Source organism: Jaculus jaculus, chromosome 19, assembly GCF_020740685.1.
Source record: "Jaculus jaculus isolate mJacJac1 chromosome 19, mJacJac1.mat.Y.cur, whole genome shotgun sequence".
Taxonomy (NCBI): domain Eukaryota; kingdom Metazoa; phylum Chordata; class Mammalia; order Rodentia; family Dipodidae; genus Jaculus; species Jaculus jaculus.
Window position 1 is genome coordinate 7,771,214 of NC_059120.1, and position 13,538 is coordinate 7,784,751.

The 13,538-nt window shown below is 41.7% G+C and overlaps 1 protein-coding gene across 2 annotated transcripts in view; it reads left to right on the plus strand.

Annotated features, from left to right (window-relative positions):
* Dnajb4 (DnaJ heat shock protein family (Hsp40) member B4) overlaps positions 1–11,052 on the plus strand; it is a 45,135-nt gene extending 34,083 nt beyond the window's left edge. For both annotated transcript variants that reach the window (XM_045138717.1, XM_004653644.2), the window contains exons 2-3: positions 5,503–6,071; positions 9,841–11,052. In XM_045138717.1, the coding sequence (XP_044994652.1) occupies positions 5,637–6,071; positions 9,841–10,074 (669 nt within the window). In that variant the 5' untranslated portion in view covers positions 5,503–5,636 and the 3' untranslated portion in view covers positions 10,075–11,052. The remainder of the gene's footprint in view (positions 1–5,502; positions 6,072–9,840) is intronic.
* The last annotated feature ends 2,486 nt before the right edge of the window (positions 11,053–13,538 follow it).

The window sequence follows — 13,538 nt, forward strand, 5'->3', positions numbered from 1 at the left end:
CCACACGTTGATGACAACTGAACTGTATACTTACATGGTAGCTTTACAGCATGTAATCTTTTTTTACATTTTTTAAGATAAATTTTTTATTCATTTCACAACAGGAGAGAGATGGGTGCACCAGGGCCTTCCAGCTACTAAAACAAATTTGAGACTCATGCGCCACCTTGTGCATCTGGCTTATGTGGGTCCTGGGGAATTGAACCAAAGTCCTTTGGCTTTGCAGGCAAACGCCTTAACCGTTAAGCCATCTCTCCAGCCCATCTTTTTTTTTTTTTTTTTTTTTAGGCAGGATCTCCCTATAGCTAAGGCTGACCTGGAATTACAACTTCTCCTATAGCCTTGAATTCACAATGATCCTCCTACCTTAGCCTTCCATGTGCTGAGATTAAAACTGTGAGCTACCACACCTGGCTGTAATTTATTTTGGTTGGGTGGGGATATTTTTATTTATATGTATGTGTTTTGGTATGCCAAAGTCCTTGCCGCTGCAAATGAACTCTAGACACTTGTACTTCTTTTTATCTCTGGCTTTTGTAGGTGAGTACTGGGGAATTGAACCCAGGCCATCAGGCTTTGCAAGCAAGCACTTTTTTTTCCAAATTTTTATTAACAACTTCCATGATTATGAAAAATATCCCAGGGTAATACCCTCCCTTCCCCCACTTTTCCCTTTGAAACTCCATTCTCCATCATACCCCCTCCCCCTCTCAATCAGTCTCTTTTATTTTGATGTCGTGATGTTTTTGTCCTCTTAGGATGGTCTTGTGTAGGTAGTGTCAGGCACTGTGATGTCATGGATATCCAGGCCATTTTGTGTCTGGGGGGAGCACGTTGTAAGGAGTCCTACCCTTCCTTTGGCTCTTACATTCTTTCCACCACCTCTTCTGCATTAGGCCCTGAGCCTTGGAAGGTGTGATAGAGATATTGCAGTACTGAGCACTGCAGTCATTTCTTTCCATCACCATGATACCTTCTGAGTCATCCCAAGGTCACTGTCATCTGAAAAGTGAAGATTCTCTACCAAAACTGAGAGTAGCATTAATATAAGGGTATGAACATTAAGAGAAGTGCTCATGGAACAGTTTGATAAGCATAGTATATACATTTAGCCAGACAGCAGCAGATGTTATACTCCTAGGGCTCATGACTACCCCTGTTTTAAGTTTTCATTATCAGGGATGTATTCCCTCCCATGAAGTGGGCCTCCAGTCCAATTGGAGGGCAGTTGGTTTCCACCATGACAGATGTGCCACTATTGCACCTGTTGGCTCATTTGGCCTGGCTGGCTAAATATAAGGCTTGCAGTGTCCACTGTTGAGAATCTTCACTGGTGGTATCTCTTTCTCCCATTGAATTGCATGAAGAATGGCTTCTTCCAGCTTTCTGTCAGCTGGTCTATATGGAGGAGGTTATCAGCTCAGTCCCATAGGATTTCTCAGTGGCCAGCAAGCACTTTTTTTTTTTTTTTTTAATTTGAGAGAGACAGACAAAGAGAGAAAGACAGATAGAGGGAGAGAGAGAGAATGGGCGCGCCAGGGCTTCCACCCTCTGCAAACGAACTCCAGATGCGTGCACCCCCTTGTGCATCTGGCTAACGTGGGACCTGGGGAACCGAGCCTCGAACCGGGGTCCTTAGGCTTCACAGGCAAGCGCTTAACCGCTAAGCCATCTCTCCAGCCCCAGCAAGCACTTTTAACTGCTAAGTCATCTCCCCATCTTTTTTTGTAAAATAAAGTTATTTCTACAAACTAGAACCATTTGACAACAAAAACCATGCAGCTACATAATTTTTAAAATTTTTTGTTGACAACTTCTATACTTACAATAAACCATGATATTTACTTCTCCTCCCCCATTTCCCTCTTCACAACTCCACTCTCCATATCCCTTCCATCTCTCCATTAGTCTCTTTTATTTTGATGTAATTTTCTTTTTCTCCTATTATGAGGGTTTGTGAAGGTATTTCTAGGCACTGTGAGGTCATGGATATCCAGACCATTTTATGCCTGGAGGGAGCACTTTGTAAGGAGTCCTACCCTTCCTTTGGCTCTTATATTCTTTCCACCACCTCTTCTGCAATGGATCCTGAGCCTTGGAGGGTGTGGTAGAGATATTTCAGTGCTGGATACTCCTCTATCCCTTCTTCTCAACATTATGTTGCCTTTTGGGTCATCCCAGTGGTCACCGCCATCTGAAAAGAAAAACTTCTCTAGCCATAAGTGAGAGTAGCATTAGTATATGAATATGAACATCAAGTGTAGTGCTTTCAGGGCAGTTTGGTGAGAGGAATATATACATTTAGCCAGACAAGAGCAGGCTTTGTGCCCCTAAGGCTCATGATCTGCCCTGCCATAGGCTTTTGATTAGGTTTTCATTACCAGGCATGTATTCCCTCCCATAGAGGCCCATAGAGTGGGTCTTCGGTCCAATTACAGTGAAGTTGGTTTCCCCCAGAGAAGTCATGCCACTATTGCACCAGTTCGGTCATTTGGCCTGTCTGGCCAAACTTGAAGCTTCCAGTGCCCACTGTTTTCACTGCTGATGACTTCTGTCTTCCACTGGGCTACATGCAGTACAACAGCTACATAAATTTAAAATTGGATTTTGAGGGCTTGAGAGATGGCTTCATGGTAAAGGTGCTTGCTTGAGCAGCCTAGGAACCTGGGTTCGATTCCCTAGTACTCACACAAGTGAGATGCAAAATGGCACATGTGTCTGGACTTCATTTGCAGTGGCTAGAGGCCTTGATGCACCAATGTTTTCTCTCTCTCTGACTCTTTCTCTCTCCCTCTCTCAAATAAATTACATTAGGCTGGAGGGATGGCTTAGCCTTTAAGGCATTTGCAAAGCCAAAGGACCCAGGTTTGATTCCCCAGAACCCATGTTAAATCAGATACACAAGGCGACTTATGTATCTGGAGTTCATTTGCAGTGTCTTGGAGCCCTGGCATGCCCATTCTCTCTCTCTTTCTCCCTGTCTTTCTCTCTGTTAAATAAATAAATAAAAATAAAAAAATTAAAAAAATAAAATTGGATTCTGTTCCGAGAGTTGTAGATTTGGTTCTGTATGGTTCAGTGGATGTGAATAGAAAAGTTTGTATTAAGATTCAAGAACATTTCCCAACAACACATATTTAGAGTATTTTATTCTGGTTTCCTAACATTTCTTTTTTTATTCCTTATTTTTATAATTGTTTACTGTTTGTGTAATAATTTCCTTCACATGCTGAAAGGTAGCTCTTATGTGATCAAACTTGAATTTCGTCTGTCAATCTTATCTTTCTACTAGCTTGCTTTCATTCCTTAACTTATATATTTAATTAGCTAGACATCCTTGATTATTATATGTTTAAAGATACGTAAGTTAATTGGATTTTATGAATTATAACTGTTCAAAAGATCTCACTATCGTTTAACTTTCTTAACTCTTGCTAAAAACTTGGATTTTTACATAGTAGATCTTTTACATAGTAAGAATTAAAAGTACTAACATTTTTTTTCTTTACAGTAGTACAATTCTTCAGTATTTCTGTTTTGGGTGAATTTTTAGTTAACTTACTAGTGGAAAGCATGGCTATGGATAGTATACCAAAACGTATTTGCTGCTGCATACTGAGTTTTTGTTTTGGTTTGTTTTGTTTTGGTTTTTCAAGGTAGGGTCTCGATCTAGCCCAGGCTGGCCTGGAATTCACTATGGAGTCTCAGGGTGGCCTTGAACTCACAGTGAGCCTCCTACCTCTGCCTCCCAAGTGCTGGGATTAAAGGTGTGCGCCATCACGCCCAGCTTGTTTTTTTTTTTTGTTGTTGTTGTTTGTTTGTTTGTTTTTGTTTGTTTTTTTGAAGTAGGGTCTCTCTCTAGCCCAGGCTGACCTGAATTCACTATTGTCTCAGGGTGGCCTCGAACTCATGGCAATCCTCCTACCTCTGCTTCTCAAGTCCTGGGATTACAGGTGTGTGCCACCACGCCCTGTGTTAAGACTTTTTGGATAGCAGAAGGAATCCAGTTGCACATGGACATTTTTCACTAGGAGTTGCAGTATTCATGATGATAGACTAACTATATGGTTGATAACATGCTAGTTATAATTGGGGTGCTAGGGATTTTGATGGGATTTTCTCAACATTAAAGTAGCTTTGTTCTTTATCTGAGCTGCATAGTTGACTGATGTCTAGGAACACTTTAGAGCTCTTGTTAGTATTGATAAGTAAGTCCCTGCAGTCAGCTGCATGTGAACTTTCTCACACACTGTAGTACTGACTGGATTACCATTTTTGGGAGAGAAGAAAGAAGTTTTAGGGGAAAGCCAAACCTATGATGTCATAACTAAAAATGTTATTCTTTGTTTCCATGTATCTGTTATGGGTCCCAAAGCATTCACATTTTAGTCTTGTAAAGGGTTAGAATAGATAAGCTCAGTTTAATTAGCTGATTAATTTTTATACTTGCCAGGTGTGGTGGTTCACACCTTTAGTCACAGCACTCAGGAGGCAGAGGTAGGAGGATCACTGTGAGTTTGAGGCCAGCCTGAGACTACATAGTGAATTCCATGTCAGCCTGCACTAAAGAGACCCTACCTCAAAAACAAAAACAAATTACGCTTTATGAAGTCTGTGGGATAAAGAATGAAAATAAAATGATTTTAATCATTTATTCATTTGGTCATCATCATGGTCATCACCTTGAGTTATAACCCTATTCTGTTATTTAAGAAAGTCTATCATTGACTTTCTCACCTTTGGATATAAATTGTGCTAACAATGCTTGGATGAGCTGTGTGTTGAAGTGATTGTCCTGCTTGCACTGTCATTCAGATTCTTAGGAATTTCCCTAGCTGCTATTTGGATGTATCATTTTGATAGTTTTCAGATGATTACCTCTCTTTTGTTGTCTCTTCAGATTTCTGTTTGTGAGTAACGATAAAAATTCAGATACCAGCTGAGACTGTTAGATAGTATAGAATAATAGAAACTACCTAAGAAATGTGCAAAACCCTGTAGAATTTTTAAACGAGTAAACCGTGTGTGTGTGGGGGGGGATTGAGAGAGAGGGAGGGATGGAGGGAGGGAGGGAGGAAGAAAGAGACACTGTTGATTTATCTTCTAGATAAATTGGGTTCTTCACATTTATGTATTTATTTTGAGGTAGGGTCTCACTCTAGTCCAGGCTGACCTGGAACTCACTCTGTAGTACCAGGATGCTTTCAAACTCACAGCAATCCTACCACCAATTCTGTGATTAAAGGTGTGCACCACCATGCTCAGCCCTGTGCATCTGGTTACATGGCTTCTGGAGAACCAAACCTGGGTCCTTAGGCTTTGTCCCAAATGCTGGGATTAAAGGCATGTGCCACCACATCTGGCCCACAATCACACTTCTGACCATTAATAGGTTATGACCTAACTTGGTAAGGCACATTCAGGGTGGTGTGGCCGCCGTCACGGAAAGCTAGCTGACAGGAGGTAGAGCTTCTCTCTAATCTTGCTTCTCTCTTCGCCTAGGCTTGAAAGGAGGAGCAGGAGGTACTGATGGACAGGGAGGGACCTTCCGGTACACTTTCCATGGCGACCCTCATGCCACATTCGCAGCATTTTTCGGAGGTGCCAACCCCTTTGAGATCTTCTTTGGAAGACGGATGGGTGGTGGTCGAGACTCTGAAGAAATGGAAATAGATGGAGACCCCTTTAGTGCCTTTGGATTCAGCATGAACGGGTATCCAAGAGACAGGAATTCCGTAGGACCATCCCGTCTCAAGCAAGACCCTCCAGTGATTCATGAACTTAGAGTGTCGCTTGAAGAAGTATTTAGTGGTTGTACCAAACGGATGAAGATTTCTCGAAAAAGATTGAACCCTGATGGAAGGAGTTACAGATCTGAGGACAAAATTCTCACCATTGAAATTAAAAAAGGATGGAAAGAAGGCACCAAAATTACTTTTCCAAGGGAAGGAGATGAAACACCAAATAGCATCCCAGCAGACATTGTTTTTATTATTAAAGACAAAGATCACCCCAAATTTAAAAGAGATGGATCAAATATAATTTATACAGCTAAAATTAATTTACGGGAGGTAAGTTACTAACATGTGGATTCTGGAACTAAACAGATGTATGCCCTTGCTTCCTTGCAGGGGGTTATCTAAATAATAGCTCACATTTTAGTGTTTACCACACTTTATTTCTATTATTCCTCATAACTGAGGAAGTACTACTTTTTTTTGTTTTTTTTGAGGTAGGGTCTCACTCTAGTCCAGGCTGACCTGGAATTCACTCTGGAGTCTCAGGGTGGCCTTGAACTCATGGCAATCCTCCTACCTCAGCCTTCCGAGTGCTGGAATTAAAGGCGTGCGCCACCAAGCCCCATGTCGGAAGTATAAGTTTAGTTCTTACATTAACATTTGGATGTCAGTTTTTTGTTTTTCAAGGTAGGGTCTTGTAGTCCAGGCTGACCTGGAATTAGTCTCAGGCTGGCCTCAGATGCATAGTGGTCCTCCTACCTCAGCTTCTGAGTGCTGGGATTAAAGGTGTGCACCACCACGCCAGTGGGGGCGGGGGGGGGGGGACAAAGGAGTGTGGGGATGGAGAATGGGTGTTCCAGGACTCCAGCCTCTACAAGCAAACTCCAGACGCATGTGCTGCTGTGCATCTGGCTTTATGTGGGTGCTGGGGAATCAAAGTTGGGTTGTTATGCTTTACGGGAAGTACCCTAACAGCTGAGCCATCTCTCCAGCCCTGGATGTCAGATTTTTTTTTTAAGCTTTTAAAATTAATTTCCATGATCATAAACAATTTCATGGCAATGCCCTCCCTTACCCCCACTTTCTCCTTTGAAACTCCATTCTCCATAATATCCCTTCCCCCTCTCAGTCAGCCTCCTTTATTTTTATGTCACAATCTTTTATTATGGTGGTCTTGTGTAGATAGTGTCAGGTACTGTGAGGTCATGGATATTCAGGCCACTTTGTGTCTGGAGGAGCACGTTGTAAGGAGTCCTGCCCTTCCTTCGGCTCTTACATTCTTTCCACCACCTCTTCTGCAATAGGCCCTGAGTCTTGGGAAGTGTGATAGAGATATTGCAGTGCTAAGCATTCCTGTCACTTCCTCCCAGCACCATGATGCCTTCTGAGTCATCCCAAGGTCACTGCCATCTGAAAAGAGAAGCTTCTCTACCAAAAGTGAGAGTAGCATTAATATAAGGGTATGAACATTTTAAGAGAAGTGCTTACTAGACACTTTGATAAGCATAGTATATACATTTAGCCAGACAGCAGCAGATGTCACACCCCTAGGGCTCATGACTACCCCTGTTTTAAGTTTTCAGTATCAGGGATGTATTCCCTCCCATAGAGTGGGCCTCCAGTCCAATTGGAGGGCAGTTGGTTTCCACCATGACAGACGTGCCACTATTGCACCCGTTGGCTCATTTGGCCTGGCTGGCAAAATTTAAGACTTGCAGTGTGCATTGTTGAGTATTTTCACTGGTGATTTCTCTCTCTCCCATTGAACTGCATGAAGAATGGCTTCTTCCAGCTTTCTGTCAGGTGGTCTACATGGAGGAGCTTATCAGTTCAGTTCCAGCAGGATTTCTCAGTGGCCTTGCAGCCCAAGTATGTGGAGTCTTCAGCAGTAGAGTCTTACCATCTATTCCTGGTGGGAAACCAAGGGCCTCAGCAATGGGTTATAATGTTTTGGGGGTATCAGGGACCTCCCTGGCCAACAACTCACTGGAAGGTATCCCATCCCTGGCACTGAAAATTTTCTAGTAACAATCTATGGCTCCTGAATGTTCCATTGTCCAAAAAAGTAGGATTCCATATGATTTTATTTATATCCTCTTAAGAGATTTTGATTAGCCCTCTGTCCACCTTCCCTTTACTCAATCTTTTCCCCTGACCTGGGCCTTTTCACCCCCATTAATCTGTTCTACTTACATATATACAATACCATCCTATTAAGTACCCCCTCCCTTCCTTTCTCTTCCCTTCAGATCTCTTTTCTAGCTTACTGGCCTTTGCTACTGAGTTTTCTTCTTACTTACACAGAAGTCCAGTCATCTGTAGCTAGGACTGGATGTCAGTTTTTTTTTTTTTTTTTTTTTTGTTTGTTTGTTTTTCCTGAGGTAGGGTCTCACTCTAGCCCAGGCTGACCTGGAATTCACTATGTAGTCTCAGGGTGGCCTTGAACTCTCAGTGATCCTCCTACCTCTGCTTCCCAAGTGCTGGGATTAAAGGCGTGCACCACCACGCCTAGCTCCTGGCTTGTGGATGTCAGTTTTAATTGCAGGCTTCATTAGGTATTATGAGCCTAATATTGGTTTACCTGTTTTTACAGTTGTGGGTCATGTGGGTCTGCACTGACCTCATTGCTTTAGCCCATTTATATGATTGGTTCTAAAGTTACTAATGTGAAGTAATATTTGTATGACAAGTCTTAAAATAGATAGCAAATTATACCTGCATAACAGTAACATGTGATAGTACTGCTTTGCCATAATTATTGAGTTCTTATTTGTACTGCTTTTTAAATTTAATTGTAACCCATGAGGTCATGTCAGTTTTCTATGTAAAATTCCTGTGCCTGGCTTTATGTGGGTCCTGGGCAGGCTGTGCAAGCAAGCACCTTTAATAGCTGAGCCATCTCCTCGGCCCCCGCATAAAGCTCCTAAATGACCCTATAAACCCTGAACCATAGTCCAAGCTTTAGGTTAAGTTAAAAGGTAGACATCTGACTTCTACCTCAGAATGCATTTGTTGTTATCGCGTTTGACTGTCCTTGTCTTAGCTTTGCTTTGAAGCACTGTCAGCTTGCCCCAAATCCTGCTGCAGGGCCAGTGCTTGCTAGTCCATGCAACCTGTCTTCCTGGAAGATAGGCCCAAGAGCTGATGTGCCCTTCTGCAAAGACCTCGGCCATGGCACTGTGCCCATGCTCTGTTTGTGTGCATATTTCAGAGACCCTTGTGCATTCCTGGTGGTGAGGTCTAGATTCATTCTCTGTATGGGCCAGCATGAATTGTATGGCATCTAGCTCAGTAAACGGGGGTTTAGAGAAGTAGGGCTTCTATTTTGCTCCTCCTGGCTCTGTATTTTTCCCTTTCTTTCTTTTTTATTTGTTTATTTTTATTTATTTATTTGAGAGTGACAGACAAAGAGGCAGAGAGAGAGAGATTGAGAATGGGCACACCAGGGCCTCCAGCTGCAGCAAAGAACTCCAGATGCAAGCGCCCCCTTGTACATCTGACTTACGAGGGTCCTTGGGAGGTGAGCCTCGAACTGGGGTCCTTAGGCTTCACAAACAAGCACTTACCTGCTAAGCCATCTCTCCAGCCCTCCTTTTCCCTTTCTTGATTCTGCAGTTGAGATGGTGATAGCAGCCCTGCGCACTGTTGACTTCATGGCTGCGTGGAAGAGTCTATCTTCCTTTCCACTCTCATTGCCTTCCCTTTTCTCCTGTCTTTTATTAAATTTTTTTTCTTTAGTTGCAAGCTGAGATGGACAGAGAGAAGAGAGACAGAGAATGGGTGTACCAGGGCCTCTAACACTGCATACCAACCCCAGATGTGTGTGCCACTTTGTGCATCTGCCTTTATGTGGGTACTGGGGACTGAACCTGGGTCCTTTGGCTTTATAGGCACCCTAATCAGCAAGCCATCTCTCTAGCCCTCTTCCCTGTCTTTTTAACATCTAGCATATGCATGAGATTTTCTAATGAAAAAATACTTTACAACTATTACAATTTTTTTTTAAATTAGCATCTTACCTTAATATTATCATTTCTTGTTAGGTAATCTGTACTTAGGCTACATGTTGGAGCTTTTTAACTTTATTTTTGGTCGATTTTAGGCACTGTGTGGCTGTTCACTTAATGTCCCAACAATGGATGGAAGGAACATCCCGATGTCAGTCAATGATATTGTGAAACCCGGAATGAGGAGAAGGATCATTGGATACGGGCTGCCGTTTCCAAAAAATCCTGAGCAGCGTGGTGATCTTCTAATAGAGTTTGACGTGTCCTTCCCAGACACAATATCTGCAGCATCCAAAGACATTCTCAGGAAGCACCTTCCTGCCTCATAGAACGAGAAGGGCTTTGTTACCCTATTTTGATAAGACACTGACGATATAAAAGGACTGGTTTTTCACTGATGCAGAGGTGAATTCTGTGTAAAGATGTGCACATTCTTTTGAAGGGTCATTCAGTTGCATGCGTAGAGACGGGTCAACTACACCGGCACACGGGATTTTTACAGTTAGGGATGAGGAGAGAGCCACTTCACTGCACTTCATCTCATTTCTTCCAGGTCAGAAGGCTTTAGCATCTCGCTTCCAAGTAACAGTTGGTTTTGTGGAGTCAGTTACTATATTTCTAGTAAAGTACTAGGTCATCCCAGTACTTTATTGCTTATATCTTTAAATGATCAGTGTAGTGGCTTCCTTAATAGGAATTAGAATTCTTTACACATATATGTGAAAGAGGAGAGCAAGCGAAGGCATTTGGCAACGGTAAGTAGGTGTGAGCCCCTTCTGAACACTGCTTTGGGTTGCGTGTAACACAGCGTGCTGAGTGCGCGCCTCACTCTGACTCGGGAAACAGCCGCAGCTGGTCTTAGAAACACGGTTGTGATGTCCTTTGAGCAGACGTCGTCTTCACCAAGAGAGAATGGCAACTTCTCTCCTGTGGAAATCCCAACAGCCTGGCTTACTGATATCTTAGAAATAGACCATTTTTAAAACACCATACGTAATATTATGTGAGTTGACTATATATATCTTGAATGTAAATTATAGGCTCATTTTCTTGTTTGTTAGTTTATAATAATTTGTTTAATAGTAAATGTGGTTTTAGAGAAAACACTGTTACGGAATTAATTTTCCAATTACACAGTCATGTATAACTTATGCATAATATGCTATATGTATCTTAAATAATTTCCCTAAAAACAATGAACTACCACTATGGTATTAAACCAAAATATGGGGAAAAAAACACTAACTGCTGCTTTATGGATATATTGCTACTACCTGTTATGCACATAAATATTTTACTTTTTCATAAATATATATAGAGAAATTGCACTTCTTAGGTGTTTTAATTTTTTAAATATATTTACATTTCAAAATGTGTTTTGTCTTCTGTTTTATAATTATAAAATGAAATCATTATAAAAATATATTTTACTTATTTATGGGAGGGAGAGAGAGAGAAGAGAGAGTGGGTGTGCTTGCACCACCTTGTACATCTGGCTTACATAGGTTCTGGGGAGTCAGGCCTGGGTTCTTAGGCTTATAGGTGAGCACCTTAACCGCTAAGCCATTTCCCCAGCCCTGAAATAGGTTTTTTGGTAAAAGTTTTAGAATGAATAATATATATAAATATGCATACATAAAATAAATAGTATACTTGGTCCCATAACCTTTTTAGTAGCATATGAATTTTTATTTATTTATTTATTTGAGAGAGGCAGAGAGAGAGAGAGAAAAAAATGGGTGTGCCAGGGCCTTCAGCCGCTGCAAAGGAACTCCAGAAGCATGCACCACTTTGTGCATCTGGCTTTCATGGGTCCTGGGGAACTGAACCTGGGTCCTTTGGCTTTGCAGGCTAGCTCCTTAACTGCTGAGCCATCCCTCCAGCCCATCTTCTTTTTTTTTAATACTCATTTTTTTGTTTTGTTTTTTTGAGGTAGGGTCTCACTCTAGCCCAGGCTGACCTGGAATTCACTGTGTTGTCTCAGGGTGGCCTCGAACTTTCAGCGATCCTCCTACCTCTGCCTCCCTGAGTGCTGGGATTAAAGGTGTGGGCCACAGTGCTGGGCCACTTTAAATAATTTTAAATCCTCTTTTAAAACAGATTTTCGTTTTCCCAGGTAGGGTTTCACTTTAGCCCAGACTGACCTGGAAATCACCATGTAGTCTGAGGATGGCCTTGATGTCATGGCGATCCTTCTACCTTTGTTCCCCAAATGCTGGGATTAAAAATGTGCACCACAGCTGGGCGTGTGGCGCACGCCTTTAATCCCAGCACTCGGGAGGCAGAGGTAGGAGGATTGCCATGAGTTCAAGGCCACCCTGAGATGACAGAGCTAATTCCAGGTCAGCCTGGACCAGAGTGAGACCCTACCTTGAAAAACCAAAAAAAAAAAAAAAAAAAAAAAAAAAAAAGTGCACCACCATGCCTGACTTAAAACAGATTTTTTAAAAAATACTGATTCACATGCAAAGAAGGATATAAAAAGAAGAGAGGCAGAATAGGTAAGCCAGGGCTTCTAGCCAATGCAAACAAATTCCACATACCTGTGCCATGTTGTGCATCTGACTTTTATGTGGGTACCAGGGAATTGAACCCCATTCATTAGGCTTTGTAAGCAAGTGCCTTAACCTCAGAGCCATCTTTCCATATCCACTTTTGATCTGAAGGATCCTGGATATTCCATATCAATGGAGTCAAACAACACATGGCTTTTGTTGTACTTTCACTTACCATGATGTTTGCACCACTTTTTACATTTTGCCATCTGTCAATACTTCATTCCTTCCCATGTAATCTGCTAAATTCATTCACTGTGTAGTCTCAGATGACCGCAAACTCATGATGATCCTTCTACCTCTGCCTCCCAAGTACTGGGATTAAAGGCGTGCACCATCATGCCTAGCTTGGATTATTATTTTTTTTTAATATTTATTTGAGAGAAAGAGTGAATATGGGCAATCCTGCCACTACAAACAAACTCCAAATGCATATGCCATTTTATGCATCTGGCTTTGGGGAGGCACTGGGGAGTTGAACTTGGGCCATAAGGCTTTGAAAGCAATGCCTTTAACTGCTGAGCTATCTCTTCAGCCATGGATTATTTTTTTACCCAGTGGCCTTTAAGAATAATGCTGCAAGGAGATTTGTGTGTAAGTTCTGTGTAGGCATAGCTTAACAACTCTGAATTAGAGCCTTAGAATAAAATTGTTGGAAATAACTATATGCTTTGGTTGCCAATGGAAATGGGGAAAAAAGCCAGAGAATTAAATGAATCATATTAATATTTCTATCCAATTTATACATTATATTTTTATAACTTTGTTTCTTTGAATAAGTTAAAATGCTCCTAGGGTCTGATCCAACATCATGGGGGTAAAAAATGCTCTAGGGACATGTGAACATCATGGAAATTTTCTTTCAAGTTTAAAGAGCCAGTGCTGGAGAGCATCAATCAGATGTAGCCCAGGTTGGCCTTGAACTGGTGGCAATATTGCCTCAGACCCCTGAGTACTAAGTCTATACAGACTTGCCCCAGCACACTGGCTTAGACCCACAAGTATTCACAATCTTGAGTAAAAATTTTCTCTCATGTAAAATAAAGGATTTATAGATGAACAGTATGATTAACTTTCCATTAAATATGTACGTGTGCTTAAGTATATAATTATTAGTAAATTTAATTTACAGAGCTAGTGGAACTAGCTTTGCCTAGTATACTCAAGGCCCTGGATTTCATCCCACATCACCAGAAACATCAAGTGAATAAACATACAAGCTAAACAAATTTAAGTAA